At 35.6% G+C, this 25,990-nt stretch overlaps 6 protein-coding genes across 9 annotated transcripts; 3 read left to right on the top strand and 3 right to left on the bottom strand.

Moving 5' to 3' along the window:
• Window positions 1-336: 336 nt before the first annotated feature.
• Window positions 337-3,994, top strand: LOC106382804. 2 transcript variants are annotated; one of them, XM_013822868.3, is made up of 5 exons: window positions 337-582; window positions 1,115-1,188; window positions 1,273-2,898; window positions 2,986-3,166; window positions 3,278-3,994. In XM_013822868.3, the coding sequence occupies exons 1-5, from the start codon at window positions 510-512 to the stop codon at window positions 3,874-3,876; spliced, it is 2,553 nt and encodes an 850-aa protein (XP_013678322.2). In that variant the 5' UTR covers window positions 337-509; the 3' UTR covers window positions 3,877-3,994. The 2 variants fall into 2 exon arrangements, with proteins under 2 accessions (XP_013678322.2, XP_013678324.2); XM_013822870.3 differs by lacking the exon at window positions 337-582 and adding an exon at window positions 611-970.
• On the bottom strand, window positions 3,964-5,303 carry LOC106382805 (protein SODIUM POTASSIUM ROOT DEFECTIVE 3-like). Its single transcript, XM_013822871.3, has 3 exons — window positions 4,627-5,303; window positions 4,436-4,517; window positions 3,964-4,305 (listed from the first exon to the last, which is right to left on the bottom strand). Exons 1-3 carry the CDS (start codon window positions 5,134-5,136, stop codon window positions 4,145-4,147), a joined length of 753 nt encoding a protein of 250 aa, XP_013678325.2. The 5' UTR covers window positions 5,137-5,303; the 3' UTR covers window positions 3,964-4,144.
• Window positions 5,304-5,878: 575 nt separating this feature from the next.
• On the bottom strand, window positions 5,879-8,648 carry LOC106382806 (UDP-glucuronic acid decarboxylase 1). The gene is made up of 7 exons (XM_013822872.3): window positions 7,861-8,648; window positions 7,451-7,598; window positions 7,286-7,365; window positions 6,967-7,050; window positions 6,801-6,875; window positions 6,592-6,684; window positions 5,879-6,391 (listed from the first exon to the last, which is right to left on the bottom strand). Exons 1-7 carry the CDS (start codon window positions 8,467-8,469, stop codon window positions 6,185-6,187), a joined length of 1,296 nt encoding a protein of 431 aa, XP_013678326.2. The 5' UTR covers window positions 8,470-8,648; the 3' UTR covers window positions 5,879-6,184.
• A 2,945-nt stretch (window positions 8,649-11,593) lies between these two features.
• Window positions 11,594-15,654, top strand: LOC106380131 (ABC transporter G family member 20). The gene is made up of 2 exons (XM_013819942.3): window positions 11,594-14,505; window positions 14,594-15,654. The coding sequence occupies exons 1-2, from the start codon at window positions 13,225-13,227 to the stop codon at window positions 15,581-15,583; spliced, it is 2,271 nt and encodes a 756-aa protein (XP_013675396.2). The 5' UTR covers window positions 11,594-13,224; the 3' UTR covers window positions 15,584-15,654.
• Window positions 15,655-21,612: 5,958 nt separating this feature from the next.
• On the top strand, window positions 21,613-23,730 carry LOC106382807 (serine/arginine-rich splicing factor RS2Z32). Of its 3 annotated transcripts, none has more exons than XM_013822873.3 (7): window positions 21,613-21,739; window positions 21,868-21,989; window positions 22,388-22,427; window positions 22,555-22,650; window positions 22,755-22,948; window positions 23,018-23,119; window positions 23,206-23,730. In XM_013822873.3, exons 2-7 carry the CDS (start codon window positions 21,883-21,885, stop codon window positions 23,519-23,521), a joined length of 855 nt encoding a protein of 284 aa, XP_013678327.1. In that variant the 5' UTR covers window positions 21,613-21,739; window positions 21,868-21,882; the 3' UTR covers window positions 23,522-23,730. The 3 variants fall into 3 exon arrangements, with proteins under 3 accessions (XP_013678327.1, XP_013678328.1, XP_048620564.1); XM_013822874.3 differs by having other exon boundaries at window positions 21,619-21,739; window positions 21,875-21,989; XM_048764607.1 differs by lacking the exon at window positions 21,613-21,739 and having other exon boundaries at window positions 21,870-21,989; window positions 22,206-22,427.
• Window positions 23,731-24,734: 1,004 nt separating this feature from the next.
• BNAC08G24520D lies at window positions 24,735-25,433 on the bottom strand. The gene is made up of 2 exons (XM_013819944.3): window positions 25,171-25,433; window positions 24,735-25,085 (listed from the first exon to the last, which is right to left on the bottom strand). The coding sequence occupies exons 1-2, from the start codon at window positions 25,301-25,303 to the stop codon at window positions 24,817-24,819; spliced, it is 402 nt and encodes a 133-aa protein (XP_013675398.1). The 5' UTR covers window positions 25,304-25,433; the 3' UTR covers window positions 24,735-24,816.
• Between the last annotated feature and the right edge of the window lie 557 nt (window positions 25,434-25,990).

Genomic DNA, 25,990 nt, shown 5'->3' with positions numbered 1-25,990 from the left:
GGTTTAGATTTTAGGGTTTAGGATTTAGGGTTTAGGGTTTAGAGTTTAGGGTTTATAGTTTAGGGTTTAGGGTTTAGAGTTTAGGGTTTAGGGTTTAGAATTGAGAAATGAGGTTTTGGGGATAAGATTTCAAATTTTGAAAAATAAAAAAATTAAAATTTTCAAAGGATAAACTTAGAAATGTGCTATTTTGGTCATTTTAGTTTTTGAGTGCTATTTTTGTGATATAAACTTAGAAATGTTCTATTTTGGAGATTTGCTCTTTATTTTTTCACCCTTTTTATTTATACATTTTTAACGTTTCGAACTTTCAAATAATTCCGAACCCCCCCCCCCCCCCCCCTGTTCTCTCCGGCTGTCTTCTTCCTCTCTCTCTCTCTTTAGCTCACTTTCTTTCAGTAACGTTTGAATTTCTTCGTAGATTCTTCCGATTTTTCAGCAGTCCTAAATAATCGCTTGCATTTTACTCTGATTCAAAAACCCTATCTAGATTCCGAGTGAGTGAAAATATGAACATATTTCGATTCGCCGAGCTGAGTTCCCGAGATCGATTAGCTTCCAAAGTTCCCAGTTCTCGCCAAGGTTTTACAGTTCCAGCAAAAAAAAAAAAAAAAGAAGATTTTTTAAAATATTTTAGTAAAGCTTCTCCAGCTAAACATATTAGCATCTACTGCTAATTTTTCTATGTATTAATCTGGAAAATTCGCAAGTTTATTATTATTATTTATTTATTTAAAAAGGAAAAGTTGTATAGTTATGCTAATTTGTTGTCTAGTGGAAAACTACAGTTAAAGGCAGTGTGGTAGAGAAAATGAATGAGTTTGTTGCTCTCTGCTTTATCATAAAAAAAGTAAAAAGCCAAGAAAAATTAAAAATCTTAAGAAAAGTTTGTTGGATAGTGTCATGATTTGGTTTTGTTTGTTAAAACTTCAATTTTTTCAACAGTGGTTATGATGATTTTAGTTAACATGTAATCATGACTGCTCTTTAACCTCCTCCTCTTTGCTTTGTTATGTTTTTAGTTTCTTCCGTTGTAAAGTCGACTGCTTTATCAATCCTTAACACTTGAAATGGCATCTTCTTCTCATCATTAGTGTCTTCATTTTTCTTGCAGGAAAGAAACTCAAGTCTCCAGGGTCATCTTCTGAGTTTAGTTCTTGCCATTGTGAAGCTCCAAGTCAAAACAAGGTATGTATACTCATTTAAGTATTGAGAGGAAAATGTTTTTGGTTCCAGTTGTTGTCTGAAAGTGACTCCTTGCTCATATTGTAGTTGCATCAAGATTCTGCTCATCATTTACCGATGAGAAGTTTGTTAGCACAAGAAATGTCAAAGCAGAAAGAAACTAAAAAGAGATCACCTAGCATTATAGCTAGACTGATGGGTCTCGATGTCTTGCCATCGCCTCAGAGTTCTTCCCACAGACAACAAAAGTCTGTAGAGAGTCAGCAAAGTAGGAGCGGTGGATCCAGTTCTTATGATGGTTGTGAATCTCTTAGAAGGAGCTCAAAGGGTAGTGAGCAAAAGTTTAAAGATGTTTTCGAAGTTTTGGATGCAAAGAAGGCAGAGAGCCATAGAAACTTACATCATCAGGGGAAGATGAATGCTGCTAATCTTACACAGGCGGAGATGGCTTTTATAAAGCAGAAGTTCATGGAGGCTAAGCGTTTATCAACTGATGAGAAGCTTCGTCATTCTAAAGAGTTTAATGATGCGCTTGAGGCTCTAGACTCTAACAAAGACCTCCTACTCAAGTTTCTTCAGCAACCAGATTCATTGTTCACTAAACATGTGCATGATCTTCAAAGCACACCTCACAAGCCACTTTACAGTCAAGCACCATCTCTGAAATGTCCTAGCCATTCTCAGAAAGCTGATAGGGACTCGTTAAGGAAGAGTCATAGGTCACCTCATCGGCATGGTGGTGGTGGCGATGGTTGTCCTAGCCATTCTCATTCTAGGCATGTTTCTTATGAGACACTTGAGCTGCAGCCAACCAAGATTGTTGTTCTGAAACCTAACCTCGGTGGTAGAGATTTTGCATCGCCAAGCTCTTCTTCTGATGAGTTCAGAGCAGATCGTAGTCTTCTTCTATGCACCAGCAATCATGGCAGGCAGAAAAGTAACGAAGACATCCGCCTTTCAAGACATAGTTCAAGGAAGGCGAGCTTTGAGACTTCAGGATTCAGAGGATATGCAGGGGACGAAAGCTCATCAGGGAGTGATTCCGCAAGTGAATCAGAGCTAGTGCCAATAACTTCAAGAACAAGAACCTCCTTTAACCGTAAGAGCCACCACCATCGATCTTTGCCTTCCAAGTCAACAACATCATCATCTGTGACTAGGGAAGCCAAGAGGAGACTGTCAGAGAGATGGAAGCTGACACACAAGTACGAGCAAGAGATAGAAATTAGCAGAAGCGGCACATTAGCTGAGATGCTTGCAACTTCAGATAAGGAAGCAAGGCCAGCAAGTTTTAATGGACTCATTTTCGAAGAGAGGATTAGTAAAAGAGTTGAGAGCAATGTTCACTTGTCTGAACTGCCAGAACCGGTTGGAATCAGCAGTAGGGATGGATGGAAAGGATCACGCTCAAGAAGTTATTCAAAATCCAAAACCATCATGAACCAGGAAAGCACTGGTGGTTACACTATAGTGCTGCCAAAGGAGTTGATCACTCGAGATGGATTAGTGATGGGGAGCTCTTCTCATCACTCTTTCTTGTCAAGCAAATCTTCTAGACATGGTAGTAATAAATCTCGTTCATCATACAATAGTTGCAGTTTCTCGGTAAATGCAAATTCAGACACTGAGGAAAGTTCCGCTTCTGATGATATCAAGACGGCTATGTCTTCTGAAGCTCCTGATTTGTCAACTGTCACTTCTTTAACTGATCCTGTAAGTGAGCATTCTGTTTCAAGATCACGAATCTGTGCACTAGAGCATCAGCTTACGTACATATCTAATTGGTTACTGATGTTCTAGGATATCTCAAGGATGCCAACTGAGACTATAAAACATTCTTTGGTTCCTGAACCACAGCCTTGTGAAAGCTCAAAGGAAGGAGATCAACCAAGTCCGGCTTCAGTTCTAGAAGCTTCTTTTGACGATGATGATGTTTCATCGAGTTCTGAATGCTTTGAGAGTGTTAGCGCCGATCTCAAAGGTAGCCATTCAATGCTTGTCAGTTTCTTTTGTGCAATATAAAATTTTCATCTCTTTAAGTTGTTGTAGTTGTAAATATTTTGACGTGTCAACCGTTATTTCTATATTCTAGGACTCAGGATGCAACTCCGGCTCCTCAAACTAGAGTCAGCTGCTTACAATGAAGCTAGCATGCTCGTTTCAACTGATGAAGACACAGATCAGGAGTCATCAACAATAACTAATGAGACTTTGACCAGCCAGGAGGTCAGAGAAGAAGACTGGAAGTCATTGTACTTAGTTGATCTCCTAGCCAACTCCAGGACAAGTGACTCGGACCATAGCACTGTCATGGAAACACCTGTAGATCCATCCTTGTTTCAGGATCTTGAGAAGAAGTACTCAAGCTTGAAAACATCAACCCGGATAGACAGAAGGTTTCTCTTTGATCAGATCAGCGGAGAGCTTGTACAGATATTAAAGCAGTTCTCAGATCCACACCCTTGGGTTAAACCCAAAAGGGTCTGTTCGAAATGGGATGCAAACAAGATGCAAGAGACTCTGCGCGATTTGGTGACAAGAAAAGAAGAGAAACCAAGCAAAGATGATGTGGAGGAAAAGGAGTTGGAGTGGCTGAGGTTGGAAGATGACATTGAAATCATAGGTAGAGACATTGAGGAAATGCTGACGGATGAACTCATAGCAGAGCTTGTGGTAGATGCAATCTTCTAGAATGTTAAATATTATCGCTATTTTATGTGTAGTTTTAAACAAAAACTGAACAAGTGCAATATGTAATGACAGTTTCATCATATGAGGTAGTGAATAAACACGCATTAGTTCCTGAAAAGCATTAATCATCATCTAAATAAAAGTCTTATAGGTCTTTATCAATGGTCATTGAAAATGCAGTTGGTAAGTCTCGACTTTTACCATTGATTGATATGATTCAATACAAACCAGAGAAAGAGAATACAAATACTCAAGAGAGTGTGTTTTTTTAGTTCTCTGGATTGGCACTTGAGAGTGATGATGGAGGAGGTGGTGTCCAGAACTGAGCATTTTTGACCTTTGAGAGGCAACCCAATACTTGTAAGGGGGTGATGTCTCCAGTCACAGTCACCTTCTTTGAAGCAAAATCTATGTTGAATGATGTCACACCTGCGTATATGCCAAATACCATTATAATTAGCTTAAACCCATTCAACAATGATATGTATTATGTGTGGACATCATGTTGATAAGAAAAAGCAAAAAACATAGTTGTTGTTGTTGATAAGAAGAGACTGACCTTGCATTCTAGATAGATGTTTCTTCACTTTGCCTTCACAGCCTCTGCACTGACAGTGTAGAGACACTCTCAGAACAACCACCTGAGCTTTCCAATACACAACAAAATCAACCCTCAAATCTCTTTTTACGTTGCATTCATTGTACGGTAAACGACAAGCTTTACTTTACTTTTACTTTTACTTTACTTGCCTGGTGCTCTGAACCAGAAGAAGTCTTCTTCTTCTCTTCCACTGCAGCACCAGAGCTTTTTCTTGACTCAGAAGGTTCACCTTCCTCCGTTACAACCGTATCCTTACTCGTAGAACCGGATAAACAAACCGGTTCGGTCCCCAGAAGATACCTAGTAGAGCCAGGTGGGGTACTTTTGGTAACATCAAAACAGCCAAAACTCTTCCTCGCTAAGCCAATATTATCACTGCTAAGTAGCTTCAACAACGACCCTGAAGTACTCTTCCTTCCATTATCCACCTGAGCCATCTTCCCGACGCCTGAGGGGGAGGAGGGTATTCTCGTAATTTTCGAAAGTTGACGGTACGGTTCAATGTAGTCGTCGCCTGAAGAGCACGGTGCAGTGAAAGACCTCCTACCATCTTTGATAATGGGGTTATGACGGTCGATGGCTCGTGCCATGACGCTCCGTTCGTTGTGGTTAGCCGTAGCTGTCGATGCTTGCGATGCACAAAACATAGTGCCTTTCATGTTTGGATAGAAGCTTTTGCAAAAACAAAACTCATTAATATATACAAACAATTGCACATATACGTTACAAATACATGTGTGTTATTGATAATGCGTCAGTGTGTCACATGTAGAGTGTAAGGCCAGAGTAACAGTAACAGAGAGTTTTGAGTAGAAACGGTCTTGTGTTGTCCACATAAACACACATTGTAAGTTGAGATGTCACTATTAAGCTTAGCTATTTATGTACTACGTTACATTTATTCCCCCTTGGATACCGATCAGTCTTTTGTAAAGAAGATGGAGAAAGGATATAAAGGAAAGGCTTTAAATACAAGTTTTTAATTTAACTAGGTAGAAGGAGAATTGATGTAGTAACTTCTTAAAGCGATTGTTTCTTTATATGTCAAGTTCTAACAGACTGAACCACTATATCGAACAAACACCCGAAGTGGAAAGAAGAAATGCTCACAGCTAACTTTGTCGCTCAATCAACTGCCATTTCCAGCTGACTCTTTTCTACGTATGCAGTCGATATAAATATGTCTCGATTGTATCAAAAACTTGTTTCCTTTATATTTGAATTTTCTTTATTGTATATTTTGAAAATATGAATACACCTTAGAAAGCTTTAACAAATAATTATTCGTTCAGAATACTAAATGCTAGCGAAAAAGATATATAAATAAATACAAAGGCAAACAAACATCAGATGTCTTTTTTAAACATTCCAAAAACCTTATGTTTGTATGAACCAAGAGAGTATGCCAATGCATATCTAACAAACATAATGTGAATTGTGAAGGGTACATGAACGGGAGATATTTTACTAATATTCTTCCACTAAAATTGAGCCCTAGTGACTGGCCAAATAGTAATCCATTATAGACAACAAAAAAATATTAGCTAATATGTAATGTAAGCAGTAATTTGCGTCACTAGTGAAAAAACAAAAAAAAAAAACAAGAAAAAGAAGAGAAGAAAAAAAATACTTAGCAGAGCTCTTGCAAAAGAGACTATACATATATGAATCTTATACCAAGAAGGAAGATCTTTGTGTGACTCTCACTTAGAGACCTTTGCCTTCGTCTTCGTTCGAGATTCGGTTACGGAAGTCACTTACCATTCGAGGCAGACCATCCCGCAGAGAGATCTTTGGTTCCCAGTTCAGAAGCTCCTTTGCTTTACTTATGTCTGGTTTCCTCTTGTGAGGATCATCCGCTGTGTTCGGTTTGAACTCTATGGTCGCGCTCGTATCAATCACTTCCTTAACCACCTGCACACACACACAAGTTCCCATTTCATACAACAGAACTGAATGTTTCATGTTAAGTACGATCCTAAACTGAGTTCAAGGGAACATTTCAAATCTTAATGCAAGTATCTAAAGATGGGCACAAAATCGAATCAAACTGAATTTCTTAAAACCATATCCTTCTGGGGAAGAAATAGGAAGGCAGTAAAAGTAAAGCAAACCTCTGCAAGCTCAAGCATTGTGAATTCTCCTGGGTTACCAAGATTGAAAGGTCCTACGTGATCGTTTTCCATTAACGCTACAAGTCCATCCACCTTAGAAAAGAGAAATATGGTTATATATCACGGCAATATATATATTTTATTTTACACTGTTTGGAGAAACCAATCATAACATCAGAATGGACTGAAACAGAGGCTGTTTTACCTACCAAGTCAGAAACATACTGAAAGCTTCGAGTTTGTTTTCCATCACCATACACAGTCATCGGATGTTTGCGTATAGTCTGCGTAGATATAAGACATGGTTCTGTGAGAGTGTATTGTAAAGGGCTATAAACATAAACAAGTTGTGTTACGTTGATACAAGAATTAAACCTGTGCAACAAAGTTACTAACGACACGCCCATCATCAAGGCACATTCGGGGTCCATAGGTGTTGAAAATACGAGCAATTCTAACCTGAAAACTGAAAAACTAGTTAGAGATCACTCATATATCACCGTTGTGGACATTTAAGTCATCAGCTCTAAACATTCCAAGGTTCAAAATTCTCCTATCAACTAAAATAAGAAACAGCATCGTGAAATGTAACAAATCTTGATAAACAGCATGCACTAACTGATACAAAACGCCAATTGTCAATGCGTTAAGAGCTTGCAAGTATACAACCTATGGGATAATTTTCATAATTTACCTCCACACCTGCACCTCGGTGATAATCCATGGCTAGAGTTTCAGCAGTACGCTTTCCTTCATCATAGCAACTCCGCTCACCTTTAACAAGAAATCAGCAACCAGTGGTAAATATCTCGTTTATTTATACATCTCATAAACTCAGGAGCAAGTAATCCAAACTCACCTATTGGATTCACATTGCCCCAATACGTCTCCTTTTGTGGATGCTCAAGAGGATCTCCATAGACTTCACTTGTGCTGGTGAGCAGAAACCTTGCTCCAACTCTCTTTGCAAGTCCCAACATATTGAGAGTTCCCATTACATTCGTCTTGTGAAACAACCGTTAAGGATCATAAGAGATTTATCAAAATAAACAAAACCACTCTGCATATCAGCTCAAATAAACTAATCCTAAAACGAATCTTCGCCTCAATTGAGCATTCTTCCAAGTTTAATTCGCCTCAACAGAAACCTAAACCTAATTGATTTGGAATCGGAAACTAGCATTTACGAAGCAAATCAAGATCCCTAAGCAGCAGCAAGCATTACATTGATGAGAGTATATATATATAGAAAGTAATCAAAAAGGATATGATAGTCTTGACTGGATTATACTTGTAATGAACAGGTGAAGCTGGGCAAGCCAAATGGTAAATCTGATCAACCTCGAGGAGAATCGGCTCAACCACGTCGTGACGAATGAGCTCAAACCTCGGATTCGAGAACAGGTGAACCAAATTCTCCTTCCTCCCCGTGAAGAAGTTATCGATCACGATCACTTCATCTCCCCTCCCTATCAGCTTATCAACGAGATGACTCCCGACGAATCCAGCTCCACCGGTGACGACGATCCTCAGCCTCCGCGGTCCGATACCGACGGGAACGCGTCCGGTTTTGCCTCCGCCGTAGTTGAAACTCATCCTGGAAGGCGAGTAGTTGGTGGAGGAGACGGATCTGGTGATGAGGGAGGTGGACTCCGCGGGGGATAGACGGGAGAGAGAAGGCTGGAGGATGAAGAAGGTTGATCCGATCAAGATCCCGACGAGGATGAAGAGGAGTCTCTGTTCTCGGAAGAGGTAGTGGAGCGATCTCGGGAGAGATCTGGGATGCTTTAAGGCTTTGGGAGAGTAAGGAGACGATTGGCTCATGGGGATCGTATCATCGTCGCGCTTCGAGCTCATTTGCTTGTGAAGCTGCTTCATCGTCTCCGTGTCGAGAGCTTCGTCGTCTCGGGAGTTGCCGGGAAAGAGGTTTGGGATCTGGAGAGATTCAACCGTTTGAAGGAGAAGAAGAGAGCGGTGTGGTAGTTACACGGCGATTAGTTGATGCAGCGTGGTGCAAGTGTTCGCATTTTTTTTTGTCATCAAGTAAGTGAATGAATCTTTATTATTCCGTTATAGTTTATACATATTAACGTGATTTGCGTTTGATATTAACATTCAGTTAATAATCATAAAGCATATCCAAAAACTTTAGCATGGTTTATTGGTCGTGGTATTTTAATGGATTTGAAAATCTAAACAAAATCTAGAATTATTGGTTCTGTGATTTTAAAATTTGTATTAAAATAATGTGTTATTGGTTTAATGATTTATAAATTCTATATTAAATCAAGTGTTATTCAATCGTACGGATTTACTAATATATATGATTTTATAATGAATTTGAATGTAATTGTTTGGATTTTTTAGTTAAAAATACAAAGATTCAAATCCGAAGGAAAACGTCCGGATTTGCATATTTTACTTGGATTTATAAATACTATAAATTTCTAAATCAATCAAAATATATAAACTAATAACAGCCCCTAAAAGGCAAAATTTGAAAACACACTTAGAGGTTTTTATATAGGCTTCACTGCTTGATGGCCCAATAAAATCTCATTCAACTTTCTTTAGGTGAATTGGATATTTCCGGGTCGCCGTTTAACTCTACGATTTGCTCTTTTCTGTTTTTAGTTTTTTTGAAAAAAGTCAAGAACCGTCTATTAAATCTACATATATAAAGTTATTTTTTTCTTTTCTTATGACAAATGGTAACGATGTTTGATGACATATGTCCTCCATATATATATATATATATATATATATATATATATTTACATTTTAAGTCTTTCTTCTTATAGATTATTTCAATTTAGCCAAATACTTTTTAATTATGCACTATTTACTCTTTTCGCACTAACCATTGTTGTATAAAATTTGATAATTTATTTTATTGGTCACTAAAATTTCAAGATGAATAAAGAAATAAATAAATAAAATAAATAAATATATGTATATATATATATATATATTTTTTTTTTTTAAAAAAAAATATTTAATTTTTTTTTTGCATAAAAATAACATAATTTTTAATTTTTAATTTACCATTTTTTATTATTTTATTTATAAATTATATATTTATTTTACTATTAAAAATCATTAAATAACCAAACTAACAAGAAAAAAGTAGAATACAGTACATAATCTAAACCTACAACTTCCACAACAAAGAGAAAAAGTAAAATACTATGGTAACACTAACTCAATAAAAGTTTAGAGCTGGAAAAATATCAACAAAGAAAATTAACTTACCTCATCTTACCAATAATGTCTTGGATAGAACAAATGTTAGAAAAATATAAAAAAAAAGATATTTCTTCTGTTCCAAAATCTTTGATGTTTTGAGTGTATGCACAAGAATTAAAGTATACACTTTTTCTAAAAAATAACATTAAAAATATAAACCAAAATTAATTAATCCAATCCTTAAAAATAAATATAAAACATCATTGGTCACACAATTTTCAAAAAAATTAAAATTAATATCAAAATATCAAAACATCATTTATTTTGGAACATCAAAACCTTTCTAAAACATCATCTATTTTGGAACAGATGGAGTAAAATATAAGACAAAGCATTCCCCGAGCTCAAAGAGCGCGATCAAGCACCAACCCAAAAAATAAAAAAAAGGTCAGAGAAAGAATAATCATCAGGAGACCAGAGTCACCACGAAACAAGAAAACACAAGCCTAAAACATCGGAGTCACAACCACCAGCTAAAAAGTAAGAATCACCTCACAAATTAAACAAGCACATACAAGGTGTCCATGCTAGTGAAGAACCACAAAGCTCATAATAGAAGAGACCAAAGCTCCAAAGACTAACTCCGCACACCTACACAAAGGGAAGCGAGAGAAGAAGAGAAACAATCTGAGGGATGGAGAATGGAAGTCTACCATTGAGAAACAAGAGCTCAAGCTTTGGACTAGGAACAACATTCCAAGGCCACAGAGCATACACAGAAGAAAACACTATCCAAACCTGGAGTAGCAAATATGGAAAAAAAGAGCCACCAGAGACGTGACCAGTAATGAAAGGTGCAACAAGATGAGAGAACAAAAATAGAAAAGGAGACGGAAAAAAATCAACAAACCGTGGAGCCCTCCTCGAGCTATGAAAAAGAGCATAGTAGTCAGATCATCAAAAACCAGATCTTGAAAACCAAGACGAGCATAGACTATCGACGGCAAGTCAACGAGAGAAAGAAAACATCAAAGACAACTGAACTCTGACCCAACCCAACGAGATGTAGTTCCAAACATTAGCCAAAATCTAAAAAAGAAGATGACCAATATTGACCAAAACAACCTACAACATAGTGAGAAACAACCGCACAACTGGGAACTCATAAGCATGATCTATAACAAATACCAGATAATCTCATATGAGATGAATGTGAGGAAAAACAAGAACACGAATGTGAGTCTTTTCTCAGTGTTGGCGAGAAGCACTGCACACCGGAAATGTAAGCGAATTACATAGATGGTGACAGCTCAAGGTCAAAATATGGAGAGCGGGCAAAAAACATCTTAAAAGAGTAATGTGAAAAAATGTGAAAAATTAAAATACAATTCTGACGCTAAAACCATCAATCTTAAAATCAACAAATGCCTAAGTGCAAAGTTATTAACATTTAGAATAATTTACATCAGAAGCTCACTTCACCACTAACAATTGTTAGTACTATTATACACACACCAACACATTATTGAAAAACACACATAATATATTAACATATTACCTACTACTACATAACACAATAAAACATCAAATAATGCTTCACAAATAAGACTGACCACATAATTACATCATCCAAAAAATCATATCCAACAACAATAAACCAATATCTCGTGCGAAGCGCGGAAACCCTTCTAGTAAGAGATGTAAGAGCCCGTCTCTTAGCCGAAAAGTGTAATAAAAACAAAAAAATGTCAAATCATGAGTTAATAACCCCGGTTAAGAGACCAAGGTTAATCATACCCTAAAGCAGCAAGGATATTTGAATAAGTTTTATTAATCAGGCACCTACTCTTAAACTTTGTTTCAATGTTTTGTTTAACTCCCATGAATCATAAATCATGCTCACCTTTGTTTTAACCAGATTTTTCTTAGCAAAGTATCATCTACCATGCACAAAATTTCAAAACAAACTTTTCAAAGCAAAAGTCTTACTAACCTTAACAGCTCTATTTTACAACCAGAATTTTACTAACTCATTCTCTATTAAAAAAACACTATGTAAACGTACATTCCATAAAATGTCTTTCATTCGTCCGAGTTGATTGAGACAGGCCTCATTGAGATCTCTTGTGAGGATGGGTTAATGAAAGAGAGATAATCAAGAAAACTAATATAACAGCCAGACCAAACTTACATATGCCTAACTGTATCTAACTTGTATCACGTTAGACTTTCTATTACATATTTTTGTTGGGTTTTAGTGTGTAGCTCGGTGAATAGAAAAAAAAAGGTGTGTAGCTCTTCAGCATAAAACTAGTCTCCAAGTTTCGGTCCCGTGATTTCTCATTCATCCCTTTTTGCTGCACCATTAATCTTCTGTACAAGTCCAATGGACTTCCCCTTATATACCTTTTTGGAAGGCTTTCACTCACACATGATTAATCAAATAATTCAAGCACGCCGTTAGCTTCGTTAAGCATGAAGAAATGCGGCAATGCTACATTCCTGATTCTAACATGTACCATGCCAAAATCGTAATTATGAGAGTATCTTTTGATTAACCAATTTAGAAATTTCCAATTAATAGTGCTACAATAAATATCAAAAGAATTCCAACTTTAATATAGATATGATATGGTGATATTCCAATAATTTCTTCTTTTATTCATTTAGTTACTTTACAAAGATTTAAAAAAAAACACTGCTTAAGCTAAAAACCAAACCTTCTTTCTTAATTAGTCAAACATTGTCCACACTAAAAACCAAACCTTCTTTCTTAATTAGTCAAACATTGTCCACACTAAAAACAGTGTCTCTCGCGCCTGTGAATCAAATAGAAAAACTCGTGACTAAAACCAAATAAATAGAAAATTAAAAGCTCGTGACTAAAACCAAATAACTAGAAAATAATAAAAACTACATACATAGAGAAATAGAAATTAAAATAGAAAGGGGAAGGGGAAGAAATATGAATCGTATAGTGTTATGAATATATTCCTTGTCAATCTTACATTAATGAATTTTACCCATTTTTTCTTATTACAACTCCAGAAATCAGGTTATACTCAATAAATGTGAAATAAATACGCAATTTCATGAAGTAAAATCTATTTACTTTTGGGAGCAAAATCAATTTCATGAAGCCCCAAGAAAGAGACGTATGCACACATACATGGAAAAACATGAATGGATTTGCCCAACCCCTCACCTATTCTTGAACCTCAATTATATATTTATATACATACACTCATATAAACAAAAGCTATCTGCGTATATATAATAAAAAGCTACAAAAGCTAGAGTTAGATATTTAGAGATCACCAAACAAATTGACAAGTTTCTATCTCATTATTCCCATCTAAACATTCTATAAAGTCTCATATCTATCACAAACTTTAGACACATCGCCTGAGAGGCCAAAAGGAACTTTATTAGACAATAATTCACGTGATGTCTGGTTTGCTCGACAAACTATCTCCGGCCAGACGGGCCAACAAGAGCGATGACCTTCCTCTGTTTTACACTGACCAGTCCGTGGGTTTTCACAGAGGTCACAGAAACACACCTAAAGTCTCAGTCACACTTGCAGAGCTTCTCATGAGTATGGAAGATGATCAGAACGGCCAGAGTCAGGCTTGGGATATCGCACTTGCCTCCAATTTCTTCTCCTCGGTTTCTTCTTATCCCTTGCCTTCTCCTTCTCCTTCTCCTTCTCCGTTCGTCCTCTCCTTCAAAGACTTGACTTACAGCGTGAAGATCACGAAGAAGTTTAACCCACTTCCCTGTTGCGGGAGCTCCGATGGTGATGGTATGGAGATGAATACCAAGATGCTCCTCAATGGAATCTCCGGTGAAGCCAAAGAAGGAGAGATGATGGCCGTTCTTGGAGCAAGCGGGTCAGGGAAGTCAACACTTATCGATGCATTAGCCAACCGTATCGCAAAAGAGAGCCTACACGGTGCCATCACTCTAAACGGTGAAGTTCTTGAATCAGGCCTTCATAAAGTCATATCAGCTTACGTGATGCAAGACGATCTTCTCTTCCCGATGCTCACCGTGGAAGAAACTTTGATGTTCTCCGCCGAGTTCAGGCTTCCAAGCTCACTCCCCAAGAAGAAAAAGCAAGCACGCGTTCAAGCTTTGATCGACCAGCTCGGTCTGAGGAACGCAGCAACAACAGTGATTGGTGATGAGGGACATAGAGGTGTGTCGGGAGGAGAAAGGAGACGTGTCTCGATAGGAATCGACATAATACATGACCCGATTATACTCTTCCTCGATGAGCCAACCTCGGGTTTGGACTCTACAAGTGCTTACATAGTTGTTAAAGTGCTTCAGAGAGTGGCACAGAGTGGTAGCATAGTTATCATGTCTATACATCAGCCAAGTTACAGAATCTTAGGCTTGCTAGACAAGTTACTCTTCCTGTCTAGAGGGAACACAGTTTACAGCGGCTCACCGACAGATCTACCTCGGTTCTTCTCAGAGTATGGTCACATTATACCCGAAAACGAGAACAAGACAGAGTTCGCACTTGACCTAATCCGTGAGCTGGAAGATTCACCAGAAGGAACAAAAACCCTAGTAGACTTCCACAAGCAATGGAGAGCAAAGCAAACCCTAAACCAAACCACAAGAAACACTAATGTCTCTCTCAAAGACGCTATCGACGCCAGTATCTCAAGAGAGAAGCTAGTCTCCGCCTGCAGAGCCGGTCCTGAAATTTTGAGGGTTAGTTTTGAGGATTTATCTAATTTTTTTTTTCACAAATTTGGGATCATATATATATATTGTTTAAAAATCATTTGACTATGTTTAGGACCGGTCCTCTGGAGGAGAAACAAACCTAAAATCAACATTTCAAACCTTTGCAAACCCATTCTGGACTGAGATTCTTGTCATTGCCAAAAGATCTATGCTAAACTCAAGAAGACAACCAGAGCTTTTCGGAATCCGCTTAGGAGCTGTGCTAGTCACCGGAACAATCTTAGCTACAATGTTCTATAAGCTAGATAACTCACCAAGAGGCATACAAGAACGTTTAGGGTTCTTCGCATTCGCCATGTCTACAACGTTCTACACATGTGCTGAAGCCATACCAGTCTTTCTCCAAGAGCGTTACATATTCATGAGAGAAACCGCTTATAACGCTTACCGTAGATCATCGTACGTCCTCGCACACACGATCATCTCCCTCCCAGCTCTTGTAATCTTATCAGCTACCTTCGCCGCCACGACTTTCTTCTCCGTTGGTCTCGCCGGAGGCTCCGAGGGGTTCTTCTTCTTCTTCTTGACGATCTTGGCAGCGTTTTGGGCGGGAAGCTCGTTCGTTACGTTCCTATCTGGCGTGGTATCGCATGTGATGATTGGATTCACGGTGGTTGTGGCGATCTTAGCTTACTTCCTCCTCTTCTCTGGATTCTTCATCGCCAGAGATAGGATACCTCTCTACTGGTTATGGTTTCATTACCTCTCGCTCGTGAAGTACCCTTACGAAGGTGTGCTTCAGAACGAGTTTGAAGATTCGACGAAGTGTTTTGTCCGAGGGATTCAGATGTTTGATAGTTCGCCGTTGGGACAAGTTCCGGATGCTGTAAAAATCAGTTTGCTGAAGAGTATGAGCGGTGTTTTGGGGTTTAACGTGACGGCGGAGACGTGTGTGACGACGGGGGTTGATATTTTGAGGAAGCAAGGGATCACGGAGATGAGTAAGTGGAATTGCTTGTGGATCACGGTAGCTTGGGGGTTCTTGTTTAGGGTTCTGTTTTACTTCACGCTCTTGATCGGAAGCAAGAACAAGCGGCGCTAGTTTTTACTAATCTTACTGCTGTAAATTTTAGTGTATTTTATAAAAAGAAAACAAAAGAGATTAGTGTAAAATCACAATACTAAAAGCATCATATGCTGAAATTCTAGCATGTCCACGTCACTTAAAATATTCCTCCAATCATAACATTTCATTTTGACACGTCACATGGCTTCAGTCTATTGAGTTACGTTTGGGCCTCAGGTGGATATGTTTTTTTATGGGCTTCGTCTGTTTACGCTTGGGCTTCGTCGTTCCCCAAACAAAAGATAACCTAGACGGAAGTGTCGATGATGTCGATGATCTACGCCTCCACCTCTTCGTAAAAAAAAATGTTCTCTTCACCTCCCCAACCTTCACACTATTAATTTGACTCACCTCTATTTCTAATCACAATAGAAACTGAAGAAGAGATCTGATCCGAACATGGTCGTGTGAGAGCATCTATGCGACAAGCTACCTCATCAAAATCTAGAGACTCGGACGTCGGTGGAAAGCTTAGGCTGCCACGACGATGCTTAGCGACTCATCCTTCTAATCCCCTCTCCGCTTGCGTTTGCTAATTGTTCTCTCAGTGATCTCAGGTTTGGTCCCCTCTCCGCTTGCGTTCGCCAATTGTTCTCTCACTGATCTCAGGTTTGGTCCTCTCAGAGATTTTTTTTCTTTTCCGACGCTTCAAAGGGATCGGATCTCGAGTTCACATTCTTGGAGTTACCAAAGTCCAGTGGATTATGGCCAGCCAATAGTATTGGATCTTCTTTGTTTTATCTATTTGTTCGTATGGACTACTTCCTCTATATTCCTTCACTGGATCTATATATGTGTTTTTCAGTGGTTTACATGTGGCCTCATTACTAGAGTTATAGGTTTCTTCAGAGTGTAAGCTCCAGGATAATAGATTTGCGTGGTTTTAGGTTTTCAATGCGTCTTCTGTGCTCTTTGTAGTTATGATGCTGAAAGCTCAGATCCAAATTGACTATTTTTGGGAAGTAAGAGATGAGGATTGAAAAAATAACTAATGTAAATCTTTGTAACACCTTAATTATAATATAGATTCCTCGCTTAGTTTTCTTGGAAAAAGGTTTAAATACATCAACACTATGACAATCTCTTTACGTTAGTCTTTATAAAAGAATGGCAGACTTGACTTTTTTTTTAAATTGTATTATTGCTTCCCTCAAGTTGAATTGTTTCATCTTCATGGCTTTTTAAAAAAAAAATCAGACAAATAAAAGAAGAAATTCAGTGAAAGTTAAGATTAAGAAGCTTTGGCGTAATTTTCAGAGCTTGAGGCTCTTGAATCTGACATGAAAACGAGACCAAAGAGGATGGAGAGTATCTTCTTATCTCCAACCCGGTAAGAATTTACGATGTTGAGCATATCTTGCCTTCAGAACCAATAAGGCAGACTGGAGCTCTTCCTGCTCGAGTTTATGCTAATTGTTTAGACCCTTCTCTTTTTATTTAAATCTTTCTCGAGCTCTTAATGTTTCAGCATGATTTGGCTCTTTATGGATGTTTAATGGGAGGTTTAAAGATGTTATTAACAGGTTAAGGATGAATTTGTATTACCAACGGTACCACAAGCTACTCACCGGGGGGAAATTCTAGCGCTCTATTTGTGGGGCTGAGATATTAAGATTTTTTAGCCTTGGCACTTTAATCATTTTGTGGATAATGTTTTAGCAATATTTCTATGGAATGAGAAATTTTTGGTGCATTTTACGTAGCTGATTCTTTTAAGAAAAATTATGGTTTTTTTTTACCAAAACTGGCTTACACATATGTCGAGATTATTAAGTTGGTGGTAGCTCAATATTGGCCGCAACTATTCCCTTAGAAGATGGACTCTATTGTACGCTGAAAGATTCCATTTAAGAATATTGCAAATTATGAATAATGTACCCGTCCCGCATAGTTTAAACATAATCAGCGAGATAGTAAGTATATGTCAAACAAAAAATAAGAGACAAAGTTCATAAAGAAAAAAAGAACAAAAGAACAAAAAAATATTTTTTTGGTGAGAATTTTGAGGCCCTCAAATTAATGAGACTGGTTTTAGCTCCAACTATAAGTTGAAATGAAAAAGTACTTGAAAAACGTTATGTGTTGTGAAAGTGAGAAATAAATTCTATCACTATGTACCCCCTTATGGATAGCTTTGAACTAAGAAATTATTTTTTCTGTCTAATACATTAATAATAAAAATATAGTTATTCATCTATCACAAATATCTATGCAAATATGTGAATCAAGTACAAAAATCAAACAACGTAATGATTTTCACAAGGAAACTTTTAAAAATATATTTATGTTATGTAGTCTTATTTTATATTCTTTAAATAATATAATACAATATTATACATTATTTTTTTAGAATTAAAAAATACATATAATATCTTAATCGCGCGTAGCGCGGTTAAAAAATCTAGTATATTTAGTATGTATATGAATAACTTCCTAGGCCCAAACACAATAATTATTCAAAAACATAATTTTGTACTCTCTTTTTAATTATTGTTTTCTTTCCCAATCTTCTTCATATTTTTCTTCTTACCAAATCCCAATATCATATGTTCTTAAATTTTAATTTAAACAAGAAAATGAGATATCTATACTATATAAAAATTGAGGCTATAAGCCGTTGAGGGCGTCCACGTAGGATTTAAAATCACCAATCGTATTATGACACATCATATTTTTAGTTTGCTATTTCTAAAAATGTCACTATTACAAAAAATTGTCTATTTGAAAATAAAGTATAAATCAATTTAAATATGGTAAACTTACAAATATAATAATTAACTTAAAATATCTTATAAATATAATAATTAACTTAAAAATGCAAGATATTAAACAATTAGAACCATAAAAATTAAAAACACGTGATTTTTAAATTTAGGTTATATGCTATTGAAAAATATTCAATAATATGATTTAAAAAGCATAGGATTTAAAACAAATAATCATAAAATGACAAATCATTATTTTAGTTTAATATTTTCAAAAATGTCAATATTTGCAAAAAAGATTTTATTTAAAATAACATAGAAATCATTATAAAATAAGAAAACCTAACAAAAGTAAAAAGATTATATATAAGTTAACTGAATATATAATAAATTTTTGATATTTTTTATAAGAAAATGCAAGGCTTTCAAAAAATTATAACTATAAAAATTCAAAACATGTTATATTAATTGTTATCTATAAATTAACAAAATTTTTAACTAATATCAAGCAAGATAAGTTAACAAAAGTAAAATATTAATAATAAATTAACTTAATATAGAAAATATTTTTCGAATTTTAACATAAAAATAAAATACAATATAATAATAATTAATTAAATGCAAGACTTTTACAAAATTATAAGTAAATTAATTTAACTCATGATTTTCCAAGTTTAGGCTATATACTAATGAAAATCTATGCTATATAAAAGTTGAGGCTATAAGTCATTGGGAACGTTCACATAGGATTTTAAACAACCATATATATTTTGACAAATCATTTTTTTTCATTTATCATTTTCAAAAATGTTAATATTTCCAAAACTTGTTCATTTCAAAATAGAACATAAACCAATATCAAATTAGTAAAGTTAACAAAAGTAGAACATTATAAATAAGTTAACATAATATATAAAATATTATTCAAAATTTAACATAAAAATATAAATACAAAATAATAATTAATTTAAGAATGCAAGACTTTCAAAAAATTATAAGTAAATAAATTTAACTCATGATTTTCAACTTTTAGGCTATATGATAATGAAAATATTCACATATAACATGTATTATATATAAGTTGAAGGTATAAATAATTGAAAATGTTCACATAATATTTTTAAAGCACCAAAAGTATGCTAAATATCATTTATTTACTATATAAAAGTTGAGACTATAAGTCATTAAGAGTATACACATAGAATTATAAAAGACCAATCAAAATATGAAAAATCATAATTATAGTTTACTATTTTTTAAAATGTTAAAATTTCCAAAACTAATTATTTCAATACAAAATATAATTCAACATCAAATAAGGCAAACTAATAAATAAATCATTAAAATGGAAATAACTTATATGTATACTAAATATTTGGAAATTTAACAAAAAAATTTAACTAAACTAAAATAAAATATAAAGAATACACGATTTTTAACTTGCAAGAACACAAAATAAAATATACTATTCAAAATAAAATTTCAAAAAGTGTATTTTCAAAATAAATTAGAAATCAATATCAAATGTATTTTCTTTAATAATACCCAAAGCAAAGAATTAACAAGAAACACATAAAAAATATAGGGTTTGAAATGAATGAAGAATAACAGTGAATGAAAACGAAAAACATCCGCGATGGAAAGTAACCATACAAGTCGAAGACAAAATCTGATAGACAAAAAATGCATCACGCCAAACAATACCAGATATACTAGAGAATAATTCCAAACTACATGATGAATTCTTATTGAGAAGCTATCTACTGAGTTATGTCGAAGAAAATATTTCGAGAACAATGTTTATAAAATAGATGAAAAATAAAGAGCCTAAGAAATCATGTCTAATAAGTTAGTTAATATTTTAAATAAAATTAATAACGAACACCAACAATAAATTAGCATGAAAGATAACATAAAAATGATAGAAAGAACAATCAATATGAATTTATCAATATATCTATAATATCTAAGTACTATAATCAACAAATTAAAAACATACAAATTTAAAAATTTTGAACATTTAAAAAAAAATTAAATTACAATATATTGTAATAATCATCAGCATTTAGCAACTAGAAAAAAAATTATCAAAATCATGTAATAGTTTTAAAAGAATCTTAAAAATCTTCATGTAAACTCCAAAACAAACAAATATTAACTATTATACCATAAAGATATACAATCATAAAAGCTTAACTACAATACAAATAATCAACTGAAGTTTTAGATAAATTTAATACTTTAGATTCTAAATATTATTAATTCAATAAATAAAAATTTTAGATAACATTTGTTAAATTCATTATATTTACTTTACTTTCTATATTATCTTACAAAGACAGTTTAATATTAACTAAAGTTCATCAAAATATTTAGAATGATTAAATTTTAAATCTAAATATTATACTATCTCATATATATATATATATAACAATCACACATTAATTGTAAAAAGCAAAATTAGATATTATGCATATAGTTCATTCATTTATGTTATACAAATATAATATATGTAAAATGTATGATAAAATATATTGTATTACAAGTTTACATGCATCAAGCAATTTATATAATATTTTAAAATACAAATTAGTATTTTTCAAAAATTGTGAATATGTTTATAAACATAATTAATACATTTATAAATACAAATAACTAAATAGCTAATAAGAGGGTATAGTTATAAATAAACATAAATAATAAAATCAACAAATCATATTTCAGATATGAAATTATATAAATAAATTAATAATTAGTTTTAAGTTATTATAAACCTAAATTAAATTATTAATACCACGCGCGTAGTAAAAAATCTAGTACTAGTAAAGTAACTAAAAGGTTTGTCTTTATTTCTCGTCTTGATTACTTCAGTCTTCACTGAAGATGTGTTTATGGTTTCTTTTGTATAAAACTAAAAACAGTTTTAAGCTATACTAATGGGGGAAAACAATACTCAACAGACAAAGATAATGGTTTGATTTCAGTAAGTAGAAGAGACTAGAGAAAGAAGACATGATCAACCAGATTTATTTCTTTTGTTCAGCGAATTTAATCTTCATCTTGCTTCTAGCCTTGCAATTGCAATTGCACGATGCTGAAAAATAACCGAAATTATCCTTTTAATGGGCTTAAGAAATGTAATATTGAGCTTAATATTTCTATTTATTGGCCAGCTCAATATTTTCCATATGGTGTGAAAATAAATGGTTTGTTTTCCATATCGGTAACACTACCGACCTGTTGATTCTAAACCGTTGATTGAAACCACTACAACGAATCTGAACCGTTGAATCTCGTCGGTTCCGACATTTATAAGATAAAGGGGTCACGAGTCCAAGACCTTTTTTTTGAGTCAGCGGTTCACTTTCTTCTTCGTTTTTGGAAATTAATCAGGGTTACTCTCCTCCTTCCCTATCGCCGTTTCAAGGTACGAAGAAGAGTCTGTGCGCAATTGGATCCTTTTTTTAATTAATATTCGTTCTTTTGATTATCGGTTTCTCGAATCTTCCCTGTGATTTTTTTTTTCTTATGCGCCTGATTGATTATGATGCAAAGTTTGCAGCGTTGACAATGCCTCGATTTGATGATCGATATGGAAACACTCGCCTCTACGTTGGCCGCTTGTCATCTAGAACTCGTAGCAGGGATCTTGAGCGTCTTTTCAGCAGATACGGAAGGTAAATGTTTTTTCGAATTGATTCGCCTTGATTGACTTATCTTGATTTTTGAATCCGGAATGATTATTGTTCTTGTGGGAAATTAAGTTTTCAGATTTTTGTTATTTTTTTTAAATGAATCCGGAATGATTCGTCTAAGGGGAGAAGCTAATGGAAACTATGAATATAGGGTTTAGTGTTTTGTTTTCTTTCTTAACTTAAATGATGTTGTTGAAGGTCTCTCGGGGGGGGGGGGTTTGCCTAACCTGGAGATGTTTGATGAGTGTACTGTGGACTTGGTGGCAACTCTCGCCTGGTGTATAGAGAGTGCATCGGCGATTTTGTTTCTTGATTTAATTGCATGTTTTTGACTGGAAGTTCCTTTAAGTAATGATGGGCCTTGATTGCACTTTCCACAGAGTACGAGATGTTGATATGAAGCGTGACTATGCCTTTGTTGTAAGTTTAATTAATACCTATCACCTTTTATCAGAGGGTTTGAATTAGTGTATCCTCTCGAACACACACACACAAACATATGTATTTTGTGCATCTATCTTTGGCCCTCCTCACATGTTGAGAGCAGGAGTTTAGCGATCCTCGTGATGCTGATGACGCAAGATACTACTTAGATGGACGAGACTTCGATGGAAGTCGCATCACTGTGGAGGCTTCCAGAGGGGTTAGTTGTTTGTTTCTTTCTCTGTATTATTGGCTCCTCCACTAGTTCTATGTAAATTACTGATGATTGATGTCATTCAAAAATCTTTCATTTTATCATGATAGGCACCTCGTGGTTCTCGGGACAGTGGTAGCAGAGGTCCGCCTCCTGGTTCTGGTCGCTGTTTTAACTGCGGTGTTGATGGTCATTGGGCTAGAGACTGCACAGCAGGTGACTGGAAGAACAAATGTTACCGCTGTGGTGAAAGAGGACACATTGAGAGAAACTGCAAGAACAGTCCTAGTCCTAAGAAGGCCAGGTACTTGTACTTTAAATTATTGTTTCCTTTAAGCTGATGCTGATACTTCTTTGGATTGTAATGATCCAGGCGTGGTGGAAGCTACTCCAGGTCACCAGTTAAATCACGCTCCCCTCGCCGCAGAAGAAGCCCAAGCCGCAGCCGCAGTTACAGTCGTGGTCGTAGCTACAGGTTAGAAAGCATGCTCTAGATCGTTCTTATGTTTGCATGAAGCTATGGATCTTTTCTTATTAACTGATGCACGTTTGTTTAATCAGTCGTTCACGATCGCCAGTGAGAAGAGAGAGAAGCGTTGAGGATAGATCACTTAGCCCCAAGGCAATGGAGCGATCCGCATCTCCCATAGGCAAAGACCAAAGCCTGAGTCCAGACCGAAGAGTCGTAGATGCAAGCCCAAAACTAGAAAAGCAAGACGGGTCGGACTATGAAGGCAGCCCAAGAGAAAATGGTAATGGCAAGAGCTCTGTGAGTCCCATTGCGGGAGGGGAAGAAAGTCCTGCTCAAGACAGGAGCCCCATTGATGATGAGCCTGAGCTTAACCGTTCTTCCCCTAAAGGCAGCGAGTCACCTTGATGGCTCATTTTCCCCAGCAGGGTAAGAATCTCAACGCATCATTGTATGTGTCAATGTATGTTGTTCCTTGAACTTTTACTTTGTTGACTCGTTGGTTTGTCGTGAGACTACTTTTAAACTTTGTTATGTTTCATAAATTTGTTTTTATAGCAAGAGATTTTATAATATTCTCGTTTGTAAAACTCTTGGAAGAATAAAGCTTTCAACTATTTTATGCTTTCTCTATTTATGTTCAGCTGTTTCTGTTAAAATTGCTCCTGCAAAATGTATTCAGCCTCAAAATAACTCTTTTGGAACCCATCGACTAAGTTGGTTTGTGTTCAGCCTCAAAATCCTGCTCCGACAAAGCATACCATGCGAACCTCGAAAGTCCCAAGAAGCAGATGAGGTGTGTAGCTAGGGTTCGATATTGACTCGGCGAGGTTTTCTGACTATGGCGTTTGAAAGAAGCGTACTGGCTTCGTGTTTAGGAACATACCGAGCCTCTTGTGTTGACCGTCTTTGGTTTACTTATTTAATAATGACTCATAAGTAGCTTACATTAAATTCATAAAAATAATAATCAAAACTTTCGTAAACATATGAAATACTATATATTATACAATTTTAAATTTGTCTTCACCTAAGCTGATCCTCATTTGCCTATTTGTCTCTTTTTTTTTTATTGAATTCATTAGTCTTCATCATTACACAATTATATATAGTTTTTTTTGGAGAAAAAAAGATATTTAGAAATACCTCATTTTTTTAATCTTAAGAAGACGCTCTCTACTGCTCTACTACTTTCTCGGTCTCTCTCTCTTTGGGTGCCTCGCTCGAGCTTCGAACTGGTCACACGTTGCACAATGAAATGCCATCGCAGACCAGCGTGCTACAAGAGGCGGGCATTATAAAACTTTTCAAATGTCTATATATATTCAAATGTTTCTTTTAAGTAGTAGTATACTAAAGCATATTCAAATGTTTATCTCAGAGGCATGAATGATTAAATATTTTTCTCAAAAAAACATATAAGATTATATTGTTCTCGCTAATTTTTGAAAAAATAATGCATGCGATTTTACAATTTGAGTCATAGTTGTACCTTCTTGCATGTTCTATTCCTTAATCCGTCTTAGAATTAATTGCAACCTATTAAAATATTTTCAAATATTTTAACACGAGACATAGAGTAGTAGAGGTTGAGTCCCACGACTATTTGTCTACTGAAATGTAGTTTGCAATCAATTATCTTAATATTATCATTTAGATCGCAAATTTGACAATAACTACCATTAGCAAGAATGCATGCGATTTCACTTGACAGGAGCAAGAATGGTATATAGAAGGAGGAATGAGACAATGACGATGGCTCCAACTAATGTGAACTTTGGACTTGTCCAGAGCATGAGATTAGATCTCTCTGTTCTTTTGATAGGATCAACTTCTTCCGACAACGGAAACTCCGATCTCGGAGGATTCCACGTCACGTACTTGTCCACGTTGAACTGAGAGAAGAATGTCTTCTTGCTTTGTTTCTTGAAACTCTTCCACGCTTTGTCCCAATCCCTCGACGATTTATCACCTGAGACCATAATAAATCAAGAATCTGATGTAAGAACGAGACAATAAGCACTAGCTTTGAGATAAACTGATTGATTCTTTCTCACCATTGTCGTTTTTGGGAGATTCGTCGGGGTTTCTTTTGGAGCAGAGGAATCTAGAGGAAGATGATGATCTAGGGGTTATCAGGCAGAGATTGGAGGATCTTAACACGGAGGAGATTCTAGCAGAAACGTTCATCGTTTCAGTACAAAAGAGGATCTTGTGAGCGTTGTTGTGTCTTCTTCGATTCTCTGCCGGACAATGTGATTTTTCTTAGCCTTTCAATCTCTTGGTCCATCTTCACTAGCGACACGTGGGATGTGAATGGGTCCTGTTTCTGTGCGAACCGGGTTGGCTACTACTTGTTTAACGGTTAACAGGTTTGGGAAATATCAGCTCAGGACCGGACATTGCTAGCTTTAACACCTAACCGGTACGATTTATATTTAGAAAAGTTGGGCCAACTTGTGTTGTGGGACTTGTTAGTTACATTACTCTGGGCTGAGTGGGCCAAGAAGTGAAACTGAGCCCAATGCTCAACTCTTTCCGGTTCATTAAGCAAATCACTAATAGGAATCTTAATTGAAAATTCTGCAAGGCTATTAAGTTTTTTCTTGGAAAAGATTGGTGAGAGATAATGATAAGGGAAAATTGGAAAAATGAGACACTCTCAAATAAATAAAGGCCTTTTCATTTTTAAGAGGAAAAAATTCAAAGCAAATGAAACTAAGGTTAACATTATCAACATAGACCTCAAAATGATTATTTTTCAAGAGGGAGGTTACTTAATAATTAAAGGACAAGTTGAAGATCCATGCTGGAGCATCAGTCCACAGTTTCTAGTTGCATTTTTCCTTTGGCTATTAGTAAACTCTTATCTTCTCA

This window comes from Brassica napus, chromosome C8 (assembly GCF_020379485.1).
Source record: "Brassica napus cultivar Da-Ae chromosome C8, Da-Ae, whole genome shotgun sequence".
NCBI lineage: Eukaryota > Viridiplantae > Streptophyta > Magnoliopsida > Brassicales > Brassicaceae > Brassica > Brassica napus.
The sequence above is the reverse complement of the archived record's forward strand: the minus strand, read 5'-3'. Positions and strand labels throughout refer to the sequence as shown.